This window comes from Parasteatoda tepidariorum, chromosome 4, assembly GCF_043381705.1.
Source record: "Parasteatoda tepidariorum isolate YZ-2023 chromosome 4, CAS_Ptep_4.0, whole genome shotgun sequence".
Taxonomy (NCBI): Eukaryota; Metazoa; Arthropoda; class Arachnida; order Araneae; family Theridiidae; genus Parasteatoda; species Parasteatoda tepidariorum.
In genome coordinates, this window is record NC_092207.1 from 32663406 (window position 1) to 32678689 (window position 15284).

Sequence of the window (15284 nt, forward strand, 5' to 3'; positions counted from 1 at the left end):
AAAAAATCATTGATCACAGAAGTTTCCGGAAATCAAATTTTCAAAGGTGGAACTTAAAAACACAGTTTATTTTATTTGTTTGTAAGGGAGAGTCAGAGATATACTTTATAAGCTTATATTCATGATTAATATTCATTTTTTTATCAGTAAATAGTTGTTATAATCATTAACTCAAGAAAGAACGGCATATTTGTGAATTTTAATTACTTCTCCGGGTCATTATAGGTATGTGTAAAATTTTAAAAATATTTTAAGAAAACTAAGAAATAGTGAGAAAAAGGAAACATACATTGTTTAATTTTTTTCTAATTTTTCAATTTAAACTCTTTTTTTTTTTAACTCAAGAAATTTTCCGGAATTTTGACTTGAGCTCACAATCACCCCTGTAGAATGGAAAAGTTAAAATTTGATTCCTTTTTAATTAGAAAGATTTTCGGGTTTATAACTGTAATTGTATATACATTCCACAAACTTAGTTTGTTCTCTATCTCTTCTCTATTTTTTTTAAATGAACAAAAAATATTACTTGTTTCTAGATTAATCTAATTCTTCATATCCAATTAATTGGTTTTTCTATGACTTTTTCTTGGCTAAGAACAACTCAAACATTATTTTATAAAACTAATTGTGTAGTTGTTAAATAATGCTGTCAATTTTAATTTATGGGTCATCATAATAAAATATTGCTTCATAGCTGCTAATTCTACCAAATTTTTTTATAGACTACTGTTTTTTTTCTCCCTTCAATCTTTTAGTTAAACATATTCTTTTCTTTTCTTTTTTTTTTTTGCATCTTATAAACATAACATAAAAAGATAATTATTTAAAGATCAAACACTTATGAAAAGATCATACACTTTCTTGCAGGTGGTGTATTTTTCCCCCCAAATTTTAAACTTCAGGCTAACTGTATTCGAAGTTTAGGGTAACAAGAGAATTGCAAAATTTTCATCATACTAAAAATGGTGTTACATTGTTTAAATTAGAGAGATATTTTGCATGTAAACATGAGCTTATATTAATATAATAACTTAAATTAATATAATACCTTTTTAATTGTAATATATTTTATAACTCTATAATCAACATATACACTGTAAAATTTTATGTAAAATCGCAAATATATATTTGGAATTACATTTTTGTTACTGTTGTTAAAAAAATTTGTGATGAAAATATTTAAGTTTTCATAGTCTTCAAAAATTGAATAAGATTTTATTGAAAAAATAAGTCTGTGAATAAAGTTATTTCAACTGAGCAAAATTATTAGATAAAAATTTATGTGAACTAAATTAACAGCGATACTGGAAGTGTGGAACTAAATCTGAATATTTCAAAACATTTTGGGATCTTGTTTAGTTTTAAATTTTGATTTATTAATTTGTTTATCATCAAGAAACACAAATATAGTACTATCTCGGTTGAATGTTTCTCATGCTATTTTCTTGGGACTATTGATGTGGCTAAAAAAGTATGTAGGTCAGTCTAAAATATCCAATAATAGACTTGAAAACAGGATTCTGGCGTCAGTAGGGAAACTTCCCCTAGAATTTTAAACTTAAGGACTCTGTCTCCATATGTATGTAAACATGTACATGCATGACATGCTATAGTTTTTTTTTTCTTTTTTAATGTAAAAGAAGTAATCAATGCTACTGAGAAAAAAGTTGATGGCATAGCAGATTATTTATATTAATAAACCAGGGGTCTGTCCAGGCCGAATTTACTACCGTTTAGCGGTACCTTCACAAATTTCCTTTAGGACAAACGGTAGTTTAACAAAATACTTTTTCCTAAAATTTTATTTATGTATCCCTTAAGTAACGATAAATCCATATTTTTATCCTATTTTTGTGTTGATTTTTTAATATAATTTTTAATTTTTCTCAGATTATGTCTAAATTTTCACAAAATAGGTACCTCTCAGTCCTAGACAGATCCCTGTAAACATTTATTATGAAATGGAAAAACTGGCATTAAATATTTACTAAAGGAAATTTTTAAAAAAGTGGTTATGACTGGGAGAAAAATAATTTTAAAAAATTGTCAAATTGGAGCTCTCCAAGTTTCGAGGCAGAGAAAATAAAAAGAAATGAAACATGAAATAGAACTTGAGGAATATTTTTATAGAGACTCAATTAAAAATAATTTTTATAGAGGATCAAAATAAACAGAACCAAATAGTAGGAATAGAAAAAGATATGATGTTGGAAGTTAGTCCCTGTGTACTAAACATAGAAATAGATAGTGTAGTACCAAAACACAAATTGCTTTGAAAAATACTGTAAGTTGTAGAGAAAAATGGATGTCAAGTCATCCAAGAAAAATTGCAATGAGAAATGGAGAAAAGGATGGTTGCTGAGTCAGCCGGATCAGTTTTGTGGAAGAAGAAATAGCACTGCCAAAGTGCTATTTCTTTGTCGAAAATTTGTGAAATAGTCTTGGTAGAAAATGAAAAAAATTAGCCATATATGTGTTAGAACTGAAATAATTTCTGAAGTAAAATCTAGTAATCCTATATTATAGAGTAAAAATCATGTTAGTACTGAATCATCTGTTATGGATGAAACGAAGGAGATTGATACAAATAAATGCAATGAAAGTTTTTTGGAGATTGTCGGTATCAAGAGGGAGTCACATTAAGGCATTTGTCACAGAGAAAAATATTTTCAAGTAAGAAGATATCGAATAGTATTAGAGATAAAATTGAAGCCCAAGTGGTTAACATATCATTTAGTAACATATCATTAGCAAATAAGTTAAAGAATAAAAACACCAGTCAATGCTAAGGAAGTAAAATATTTTTATTAGAAGTAAAATATTTTAGAAGAACTTTTGTAAGAATGGATGGAGTAAGAATTGAATCAATGCGAAAAGGAAAATAGAAAAATATTTTGATGGAATTAGTTTTATGCAAAGAGTTAAACTAAAAAAGTCACCAAGTATTATTGATGATGAATTTATTGATACATGATTGAAACTAAATCAGAAACGATTTTGAGGAAGTTAAAGCTTTTGGGGGTAAAGATTCAAATGAAAACACAAAGAGCTGAATGTAATTTTGATCATCAAATCAAAGAAAACATGCATAAGTGCAAAAGATATCAGCCATATTGGAAAAATTACAATGAGAATTAAAGAAAAGTTTTGTCACCTGCACAAAGAATGAAAATCTAATGTACTAGGTAGAATTGGTGAAACTTGCCAGAAAATTAATCGATGGAGCTGGAAGCTTAGGGAAGATAATTGTGGTGATTCAGAAAGAAAAATTGGAGAAAACAGGACCTTGGTTTTGGAAATCTAGGAAGAAAATGAAAGAATATGGATCTCAATCAGATTAAGCTAGTCAGATATGGGTATTGAAAAGTTAGAAAAAGCTTAATACATTAAGAAATGAAAAATTCGTCACCTGCTTATCTGACTTAAAACAAATACAAGTTCAAATGCCAGACATTGCAATGCACTGGGCTTTAGCACTATAACCATTTTAATTTTAAAATTGTGGATAGAGCTGGCTAAGAACAAGAATGGAGATGGTTTTAGTAGAGTATCTTTGAGTTCTTAATTTAAATTAGATAAAGTTGATAAGAAGGTGTTAAAATGTTTTTTTATTTAATTTTTTTTTATTGATGTTTTATACAGTCAAGTCTTATTTTCGTTTTCATGTGTATGATTTATTCTGAACTAAAGTTTAAATTAAGCTGGAAATATAAATTTTAAAAAAATTGAATTTTTTTAAGTTGAGCCAGCCAAATTTAATTTGATAAAGTGTTTGAAATGATTGACTTGAAAATAAAACTTGGTGTTAAACAAATTTAATCTAATCACAGAGAAAAATGCTAGTGTTTATCACAGAGAAAAATGCTACATAATGCTTTTAAGTTATGAAACATATAAATAAGATTTGGTTTGGATCTTATTATATGAAATTTAAATGTGTTAAGTATTTGGATAAAAGATATCTTGCTTATCTGCATACTTTAGATATCATTGTATATTTGAAAATAGTTATATTTTTTGTACGTATTTTGTGTGAAGTTAAATTATAGTATTTTTTTAAGTTCTAATTTTATTTTGAACATTTTAATTTAATATCTAAGTTGAGTTATTAGTGAATGCTTTACTAATGTTTACTGCAAGAGTCTAAAAATAATTTAGTCATTTTAAGTTTTGAAGTTTGAATCTTGTACACCATTTCGAATTTAAAAATTGTATGTTGCATTTAATCTAATAATTAGGAAAATAAGTTTTAACAGGAAAATTTTTTGATTGCAACATAATGCATTATTATTATATTATAACAGTCGTTGAACAGCCGACCCAATTTTGGGTTTACGACTGCTATTGTTCAACTCCATAGCCTTGTAATTTTGAACCAATCCAGAGGATAAGGAAACTCCTGGATCAATACCTCCAGTGGTATGATTTGTTATGGGAACATGGAGGACTTAGATTTAGCGCGCATCAGTCACCATTTACTACACGGGGAGTCTTCGGCCGGTTGGGATCGAACCCACCACCTCTTGGACATGGGCTCAGTGCCCTACCAACCTGGCTATCCTGGCCTGCAACATAATGCATTAGTTTCAATCTATAATTTTGAAGAAGTTGGTGCTCAAATGAGTTGTTAAATGTTTAGTTGAGCTACTATCTTACTTGACTTAGCAGCCAAACAACCGCTTGGCTCAAGATGCTTTGTTATGGTGATCCTTTGGATAAGTGCACCCCAGACTAGTGACACTGAAGCACTAGTAGTGGAGCCATCTGGCCTCATTAGTATAATGTTTGTTTTTTTCCTTTATTAATTATACAAAATCTCTAAATTTCTCTCATTTATTGTTTATGGGAAAATTTGTTTTTATAAAATTTGTATTACATTTAAAAATCTTCTGGATATTTTTCTTTTTGAGTGGGCAGTTATGTTGCACACTCTAAAAGTAACACATACTGCTGTAACTTCTTTTGGTGTTGGTGGAAATTTTTTTTATTCTAATTTGTTTGAATGCAATAAAAATAATTATCATTTTTCTTACAGGTTGCATCGATAGTAATATTGGTTTGTGAGAAAGCTATGTCTGGAGATATAAAACTCGTTATGATGTATTTTCAATGCGGCAAACACTGTTGTCACCTATGATGAAAGAAAGGTTTGCTGATGAATGGTGCTGAAAATCTCACAATGACAGGGAGTTCAAACCCTCGTGCTGAAAATCTCAATTGGCTTTCTGAAGTTGCTTCTGCAGTTTCTAAAGGAGCTTTAAACAGACATAACCCTTCCCAAAGTCAAAATGTTAAAACTTCAGCTTCTGCTACAAATGTGCACAATTTGGGAAGAAACTCTTCACCTATGTTGATTGCCAATTCTAGTAACATGTTCTCTCCTTCCACAGTCTTAACTCGTACTTCAGATGCTAATAATGTGAGAATGTTTGCCACTCCATTTCACGTAGAACGCACACGCCAAGTTCAGCCTATTTCAGTTCCGATTACTGGAACCAGTACAACTTTGTATTATAGTCAAGCAACTCATACAACTCCGTATTCCAATTTTATTCAAGGAACATATTCTCCTTTGCCATTTTCAACTACTGCATCACAAACTCCTGTTACTAATCCACCTGTTTGTCATCCTAATTCTCAACGTTCCTATCTTCAGGTAAAACTAAAAAATCTATGAATTTAAAATGTCTTTCTGTTTGAATTTTTAAGAGATTACAGAAAGAGATCTCTATTAATTATGATGATATACCTATTAATTGAGCAAGGTTTTCAGACTTATAAACATTACTGAAATTGTAAATAGTACTTGCAAACTACATGCTTCTTTAAAAAGTAAAATCCCACCTATCTGCCATTAAATAGTTACCACAGTTATGGGGCAAAATTAGAAAATTCAGCTAGTGACCAATTGTAGCATTTGTGACAGTGGTCATTTTGTAATAACTTGTGGCCACTTTTTCAAATAATTAAAACTTCAAGCATAAAAACTGTTGATATTAATAATAGAAAGCATTTTTCAAAGTAAGGTAAACTTTACGAGATTCATTTTTAAAATAAATAAAAAAAAATTAAAAACAAGCATAAAATGACAATTTTCAAAGTAGTATTATTATATATTATTGATTCCATATTTATTTGAAAAGCAATAAAATGCACTTGTGGTGCATTCTTAACAAGAAAAAGTGGCAACTGGCAGGCCATTTTTTAATCACGCATTTGTTATATTTAGTCGACGAGTATCGGCCATTAATTTTTTTCTCTCCCCTAACAGGTGTTATTAAATAGAGCAATTGATTATGAATAATATTACGATTTCAATTCTGGTATTTTTCCTTTATTTGTACTTATGCTATTTTATTGAATTTACTAATATTAATAAATTATTTAGACTCTAATATTATTGCTATTTTTCTAGGTTGATAACTATCCTTCTCTTGTTAGTGTTCAAACAATTGGCTCTGCTCATGGCCAACTTCCTAATTCGCATAGCTATCTGCAGCGCTCACAGCTTCCTTCAAGTCCCACCAATCTGACATTATCATCATCCCTAAATCAAGGAAGGTTCTTTCAGCAAGGCAGGAGCATTCTAATCAGCAGGTCTCCAGAAGGTGTAGTTGTCCATTCACCTCTGGAGCGAGATCCAGCGCACATACAAATCCAACTTTCTCCTGTCTTGCCATCCGATGATATTGTTCAGAGAAAATCAATAGCATCTACTGACTCTATGCTTGGATCTTCTAGTTGCAGTCCAGTTACTGATAATGTCATGAACTCTGTTCAGGCCACAGACTTCTCTCTTCTGAAAGATCATTTATCCAATCAACCGAGCACTTCTCCGTCTCACATTGGCTATAAGTTGCCTACTGGTAAGGAAGGTAGCTTGAAGCACAGGATATTGAGACCACCTAGCATTAACATTGTTGACCCACCTCAGTCATTGGTTGCTGATGCACCTCTCTCTGCCCCACCTATCAGAACTTATCGAGAAGCTTCTCCCAAACAAACCAGATCTATTCCTTCCTCTGGATACCGTTCTTTCTCAAGCTCTGCTTCTTCTTTGACAGAAACTTCCAATAGAGCGGCATCCAGTGGTGTGAGCCCTAATAATATGTTTATTAACCACCGTTCTTCCCTGTCATCCGGATCTCCATCCCCTGCACCACCAATATCGCCTACATCGACAGCCCTAAAATATCCCCAATCTTTTATGAAAGGTGCCATCATCCAACTAGCCAATAATCAATTAAAAACTGTGGAAAATATGACAACGGAGGATTTTATCGAATGTGGTATTTTAAGTCCCACCTTGAAAATTGATTCGAGCACAGTCGTTAGCATTGAAAAAATGCCATCATCTGGTTCTGCTAAATTAGGTTTTCAAGTTGGTCAAGACAGTATTCAGGTATTCCTTTTTTTCATATTCTACTTATTTGTTGTCGATGAACTGCTGATCCAATCAGTTAATTTATAGTCTTCAACCATTGGTATCCTTGATAGCTGTAAATCAAGCTGATGGTTGTTTTACTTAGTTAACTAAAATTAATTTGCCTGCATATAGTGCAAACAAAATAGTGTGGTGACACCTTGAAATTTGAAAAATTAGATCACAACAACTTCTGGCATTTTAAATAGCTGTGAATTTTTCCATACTGAAATTTCGTGACAGCTTCATAATCAATATGGAAGGTGCTGGCTAGAGATGAGCAAAACATAACCTAACACTTGTAGAAATTGCATGTTATTAAGAGGTGTTATATTGAAGATGAAAAAGCAGTTGATGGTGAACCTCTTTCGATTAACGAGCCAGTTAAATTATGGTTAATTATTTTTCTGGAGTCCTGTGTTGATATATATATTAATTAATCTAAGCCACTGCTTTGATTTCAAACGAATCTCCTTGTGTAATTAATTGTATTTACTGTTTAGTTATTAAACTGCGTTAAATCTGAAACAACGTGGTTTCTTACTATCGGTTAAAAGATTCTTATTATTTGTAATTTTGTCTAGGCCTTTACAACTCATCACATTTATGTACTTGCCACACAAAAAACTAGCCTCCTCTACCAGTTGTCTTCTTCTATAGTGGAGAGAGCTTTATTCACCCTTATGTTCTGGAATTCCTCTTTAATGAAGGTTTTGGTGAATGGATTTGAGAAGTAAATTATTTTGTGCTTGTTGCGTGCCATCAAGGGGCACAAGTGTGATAGTTTTGCCTTCTTCCTTAACTCCTGAGAAAAGAGGGGCTGAGAAATTATCTTTTCAAAAAGGGAAGAAAGGAGATTGTGTAAATCTGAAATTTTGTTCCGAGTGTGATTGTTGCTTTACCTTTCTCAGGGAATATGTCGTGTCAGTGTTATGGTCCACTGTGGTAGAATGCAGTACGTAAACTTACTATAGCTAGGTTTAAAATATTATTAACCTGTTTGAAAAACAATCCCATTTTCTGTTAATGTGTTGTTAATTTACATTCTTTATAATTTATCATTATAATTGATTTATGCATGTAGTGAAGAAAGGCCATGTCCATTGATGATATATGATCATGATCAAAGGCTAGCTCATCAGTCTTGAGAACCACTTCTTTTATCAGCAATTCCTTATCTTTTAGTAATTTTTAGAAGTCTTTCGAAACAAGATAAATGAATATTTGTATTTTATTTTAAGTAACTACATAATGCTGATATGACTTCTGCAATTTTGATGAGCACTTAGTTATGCTGTAAATTTTAATTAAATTTTTTATTGATTCTACATTAAAAATTATTATTAATTATATTTTTCAAAGAAGATCTTTAAGTATTTCCCTGTTTACATAATTACTAATTTGTTTTGCCAATAGTTTAGATTTTAAAAAAAATACTAATAATGAACTTTTTAGTGGGCAAATGACTTGCTTTGCAAGCAACCAGCGTGTAGGACTTAGTCTTAGAATTTAGAGTAAACTTGACTCATGCTTAGAAATTAGTAAACTTGACACGTGCATTTAGCTAGATAAAATCCACTTTTTTAGCAACAAAAAAAAAACTTTTAATATCAACTTATGTCATCTTAAAATGCTCCAACTAATTTATCTTGACTTTCAAATGATTATTTAAGTTTAACTATCAGAATAAATAAATCATTAGAAGGTAGTAAAAATTTTTACTGTTCTCATAGTGTAAATCAAATGTTTTTGGAAAAAGTAAATATCCTAGTACAGTTAAAAAATTTATCAGGAACTTTGATAACACAAACTTTTTTGATATCACAAAAAAATATGCATTCTCAACATTTTTGCTATATAGGTAATAGTCTAAACAACATTTAGACAAATATATTTCTTCGTGAACCCTTGATTTCTTGAAATCTTTTTCATCACCTCAAATTCAAATGTTTTTTTTTTCTTCTTCCTATTTATTGAAGAATTTAAAATCCTTTCGTAAATTCCAACTAAAGTCTTCTTCTTCTTTTTTTTTCTTCTTTTTTTTTTTTAAATAGCTTTATGAACGAGTTCTTGAAGCCCTAATGAAAAAGAGATTGCCGTTTTGAAAATAAGTTATTTAAATCATTTACTAGGCAAGTAAGAGGCATGTGCTCAGATAAAGATAATAGCATGGATAAAAATAGGATGTCCATAAGGGAAAATAGCTTGATAACGTAATGAATTCAAAAGAGACTGATATGGAGTGATATTGCAGTAGGTGGAAATTGGGATGAATTAGAAGTTTTGAAACAGGGTAACAGCTTAAGTTAATCAGGATGTGTAGCATTTTTAAAAAATGCTTAAAGGTGCTAATTTTTAATTTATGTTTTTTAAAAGTGCTTCCATTCTTGGGTTTGTAAAAAGTGTTTAATTTTCTATCTTTTAAATATAGATTTTTTCTTTGTTGTATCGATTGTTGCTCTAAATTACTAAAAGTGCATGATTTTCATTGCATTATTTATCAGAAACTAGTTATTTTATCGTGATTATGTAAAGTTTTTGAATTTTATTGATTTTATGTTTATAAATTAAGAACTTTAAACGATAGAAAAAAATAGTTTTTATTACTGCACAGATCATGATTTTGATTTTTTTGTTTTTGGAAATTGTTTAAAAAATATTTTTTGATGAGCTTAAAAGGTGCTTATTTTTTGTTGAAAAATCTGGCTACTCACCGTGTTAATTTAAAACAAATTCCAGCTTTACCCTAATTATTTCTGTGTTAAATTGACCTATATTACTATTTTTCAAACTGGAAGTTTCATTTATTATTATTTTTTTTTAGATCACCGTGGAAGCACCATTAGAGCATCCTTTTTTTGTATACAAACGAGGCTGGTCTTCATGCTCTCCAGAACGATCGGCACAACGTTATGGGCTTTCATGTCACAAATTAAAAATTGGAGACACGTGTATTTCACTTACAGATAAAAGTGATTTCGAAAACTGTGAACAGAAAAACGTGAACTCCTGTGAAACAAATCTAAATACGTTAGATAAAAATCAAAATAAACTTGAAAAACCTACAGAAGACTTAAAAATTGAATCTGAAAACTTACCACTTATCACAAATTCTTCTTTAATGGAAAAAAAGTTAAAGTTGATTGCAGAAAAAACATCTTTTAAAGCAGATCAATCTACAATATCTAGAAAACGAAAAAGACGATGGTCAGCCCCTGACAATCTTTCCCAGAATGAAGAAGGTTCCAGTTCTTAATATAAAATGTAAATTTTTTTTATGCGTATTTACAGTGTGACCCATAAATGACTGACATTCTTCCTTGTATAGATGGTATTGCCATCTGTTGGAAATTTAACTACTAATTGTAGAAATTTATGAAAGAAAAATATTTTATTTTCTTATTTAATACAAGATAAGCAGGTTTTTTTCCCCCAAAAGCCCTAGTTAGTGATTATTAAGTTTTAGATTTTTTTCTTTCTGTTTCATATTATAAAATTGACATTTATTCGATATTTATAGAGCCGCATTCAAATTTCTGCATTTAATTCCAACTTATGAATGGAAATTGCAAAGCAGTTTTTAATGTTCAAAATAATTCAAACTACTGAATTCTCACTGTTCTGAATTTCTACTGTAGAAAATGATAATCAGTTATAAATTAATTTTTGTATTTTCTGATTTTTTTTTATTATTTTTTTTTATTCTTACTTCTATTCCTGGTTTTATAAATTAAAACTGTTTCAGGATTATTAAAAGTAGGTGTTTTTAGCTAACTCACTATAAATATAAATATTAACAGATTTTAAAAAATAGATATTTTTAAATAATTCAGCCTATCTGAATCTTGAAAATTATTCTTTAAAAGTAGGCTAATTGTCGGAAAAAATTTCTTAACTACTACTTTAAAAGTGTATTTAAGACTTTTTTGTTAATGATATAAAATATTTATATATATATATGTGTGTGTGTGTGTGTGTGTTAGGCAAAACTATATTGTTCTTAAATCTAAACCTAGTTAAAGAAAAAAAAGTGAGCTTTAAGAATAAAAGATTTTTTTTCTTTCTGCCAAGTCTTTAAAAAGGCTGTTGTTAAATGTAAAATATGTTTTATAAAGTCTCAAAATGTTTTTTTAAATTCTGAAACTAATTTTTTCAATTAATTATTATTCATGTGTTTTTCAATAATGAAAATTTGTTTAACTGTCAATTTGCTGCCCCCCACCCTCTTTCATCAGAGTGCCACAAATACTGTATTTATATCGTTTTTCATTTTTTTTTATCTTCGTTTCTGAAGTTGGTCAGTTATTTTTGGGACATTCTGTATTATAAATGGCTTTGCTTTATATTTTTACAGTTTCTAATATTGTGCTGTACATTCTGTGAATATATGTAAAAAGGTTATTTTCCTAGTATTACTAGTAAAAAAGCTTACATTTTTTTTCTTTCTTTTGATGAAGCATTAAATGCTAAAAAAGTTTCCTGCAACGCATGTCCAATTAAATTGCTTAGTTATTACTATTATTCTTCGGATTTCCTGCAATATTTTGTTTTAAATTTTGAAATTTCAACTGGAAGTTCAAATAAGTAAAATTTATTACTATTGACAATGGGATTAGTTCTGCATTAAAGTATGAAAATTTCTGAAAAAAATTCACAAGCAAATGTTCTATATTTTTTTTAGTATTTTTATGTACCATGTCTTTTGTTTTAATTTATTAATAGAAATAATTGTATCCTACTTTTATCAATACAAAAACACTTCTGTATTCATAGAATTAAATCAAAAAGCTCAAAATTTTAGCTTTTTGAATTCATGTTTTTAAACTAGAATATTACAAATTTTCCCATAAACCACTTTATTAAAGTAACTGTTTTAATTATTTATAGTGCAAGAGAAAATGAAATAGAATTTAATGTCAAAAAATTTTCTAAATTAGTTTAAAGTCTAATATTTTTATTAACACAACTTATTTATCAACTTAAGTTTTTTGTTATCCATCTATAAAAATAAAGCCATCCTATGTTAACCAAAGATGAAAATTAAGGTTCTGATTAATTACTGAAAAAATATAGCTTTCATTAATGTCTAGTTAATATCTTCAATAAAGCCTTTGTCTACTAATCTCTGTAAAATAAATTAGCAAACAATTTTTGTGAAAGGTAAACTAAGTTCATTAATTAAATAGGATTTCACTACCTACATCCAGATAAATCTGGCCATCTACACTGCAAACCTTAAGTTGATTGGTTTGAAATGTATAAATTTTATAACTGCATACATAAATTTTATAATTGTAAAGAGTACTCAAAACAAAGCTCTCTTCCACCAGACACAACAGGTGTAAATGATGAATCTAAACAGATATGAAAAAAGAAAATCTGAAAAAAACAAGTGACATAAGTGCAGTAACCAAAAAAGCAAATCAAAGAAATCTGTCCTGATTTGCATCTTAAGCCATCATTCCCGGCACCTTATGCAGTTTTTCTAGTAATTGTTTTTTTTTCCCCTCTATTTGTTGGCAACTTAGCATTTTTTTTTTAAATCATTTGTCCAATGTGTGTTGAGAATGAGACACACATTGGACATGTTAACTTTTTCTTTACTTATAAAGCAAATGAAGTTTTTCCATTGACTTGACATTTGTTTTATGATTTTTTTCATTATGACATTTATTTTGAAGAACGGGGGTTCGATCCCCAGTGGCGGCTTGAAACTCTCCCATCTTCAAAAAGATGGGTACCAGCTTGTTTTTGTAAAATATAGATGGCCTGTGTACAATGCTGATCACACTGTCCCAAACATGCCGTTAGTCGCGAAATTGAGGAGCCTTAACCCTCATGATCCCCTTCCCTGTCCCACTCAGGCTGTTGCAAGAATGCTTTACTTTTTTTAACTCTGTCACTTCTTTCTTTCAGTTTACCAATCTTTTCTTGATGAAGAATCGAAAAAATATAATTTCAAGATTTCTGAAAATCTGATGTTAAATAGAATAGTATTTAATTTTTATACCAATTATGATTCTCAATCAGAATTTTGTTTAATTTACTATTAATTTCCTCAAATTTTCATAATACCATTTGTTTCCGTGTCAATACTAATATTTTGATATAAAGGTATCAATTTAATTTACTTTGAATTTATCAATTTTGAATTTAGTCATTTACTTGAAAGCTGAGAATTTATTTTACTCTTTTTCTTGCAAATTATGTGTTTTAAATTTAATCATATCGAAATCAAAAATTACCTAATTACTTTCAGTAAACAAATATCTACATTAAAAAACCAATTTTCAATGTTAGAAGAAAAAAATTTTAGTAATTAAGATGATTTAAGCTCCTAATATTACAAAACATTTTTATGAATAAAATTTGATAAATATTAAGAAAATCTTGTATTGCAGTCAGAGGATAATTTTCTTAAACTAATATAGGAATTTGCCAATTAATAACGTTACATAAATTCTCTTTGTTTAAGAAAATTATAAATAAAAAGATAATGCTGAACTAAAAAGATTTGTCTATTTTTAATGAAGGCACTCTTCCTGATTCCAAGCTGTAACTGATGTAGCCAGAGCCGGATTATACCTTTCGTAGGCCCTAGGCATAGCCGTTTTTGGGCCCCCATTTACTAAAATTTNCCCACTCCTCCCCTCTTTTCAAAATATATGCTAAAATTTTCTTGCATATTTTTTTTTACATTTTTATTAATATGGATTTTAATTTACAATTTTTTTTTATCGAACTTTATCTGCAATACCGACGTACTGCCGATATTGCAGTTGATATCGACAATACCATTATGATTAGTTCGATCGATAACTATGTAAGCACTTCACGTCAACAATACAACAACAAAACAGTGAAATTGATAGTAAGATTAATTACAAGAAATATTTATGCTACAAATAGCTTCATAATTCTCATGATAACTAAGTGAAGGAAATTAACATTGTCAAAAGTTAATCTTTTGAAATTATTTATAAATAAATTTGCAAGGTACGTTAAATGTTTACTAACAGAAAAAAAATTATTTTTGTCTACAAATTTTTTTTCTCCCAAGTTTTTCATTGGCCCCTGAATTTCGTAGGCCCTAGGCAAGTGCCTATAGGTTAATCCGGCCCTGGATGTAGCCTTTGTATAATTATAAATGAATTCATATGCACTATTTTATGATATAAATAATTTCATATATCATACAATTTAATATCTTCTGATTTAAAAGTTTTGAAACCATAGCCCTGATTTAAGATGAATTGTGCAACGTTATTCATTTTTTATCTTCACTCAGTTTTTAGCATACTTTTTTCCACCTCTCAAAAGCTACAAAATTTTAACTTTTATATGGCATGACCATATTACCGTTCGTCACAAAACTGTGGAGCTTTAACCCCCTTGGCCCACAATGTGCTGTAGCAGGAAGATTACTATAATAGATTTTAAAACATATAATTTTTTGATACAATAATTAGATTTTACAAGAAACCACTCATAAGAATTAAAACAAGTAGTTAAATAATGCATTACTTAACATAAATTATTTTTCTATAAAATGCTTTTTTAAAATGGCAGGTGGCTTTAATATACACAAGAATCACTATTCAGAATAATTAAAACTTTTATGAAAACTATTTTACGTTACTATAAGTATTATTGTTACTTTATTTTTTTTTAATATTAGTCATGTTATTCAAAATTAATACATTTTTGTTTAGTATACCAATTAATTTTGAATAATGAACTCATAGTATCAGTCTTTTTATTGATTAAGTTGACTAAAAAAATTACTTTTAACGAACTTTTTTACGAAATACTGTAAATATATTCAAAATTATAATTAATGTGGCATTAGAACTATGCAGAT

General features: G+C 29.1%; 1 protein-coding gene across 3 annotated transcripts in view; it reads left to right on the plus strand.

Moving 5' to 3' along the window:
• The window catches only part of LOC107442884 (Ataxin 1), a 44274-nt gene extending 31334 nt beyond the window's left edge, over positions 1 to 12940 (plus strand). For all 3 annotated transcript variants that reach the window (XM_016056560.3, XM_071179622.1, XM_016056569.3), the window contains exons 2-4: positions 5036 to 5656; positions 6416 to 7402; positions 10248 to 12940. In XM_016056560.3, the coding sequence (XP_015912046.1) occupies positions 5156 to 5656; positions 6416 to 7402; positions 10248 to 10679 (1920 nt within the window). In that variant the 5' untranslated portion in view covers positions 5036 to 5155 and the 3' untranslated portion in view covers positions 10680 to 12940. The remainder of the gene's footprint in view (positions 1 to 5035; positions 5657 to 6415; positions 7403 to 10247) is intronic.
• Positions 12941 to 15284: the final 2344 nt, after the last annotated feature.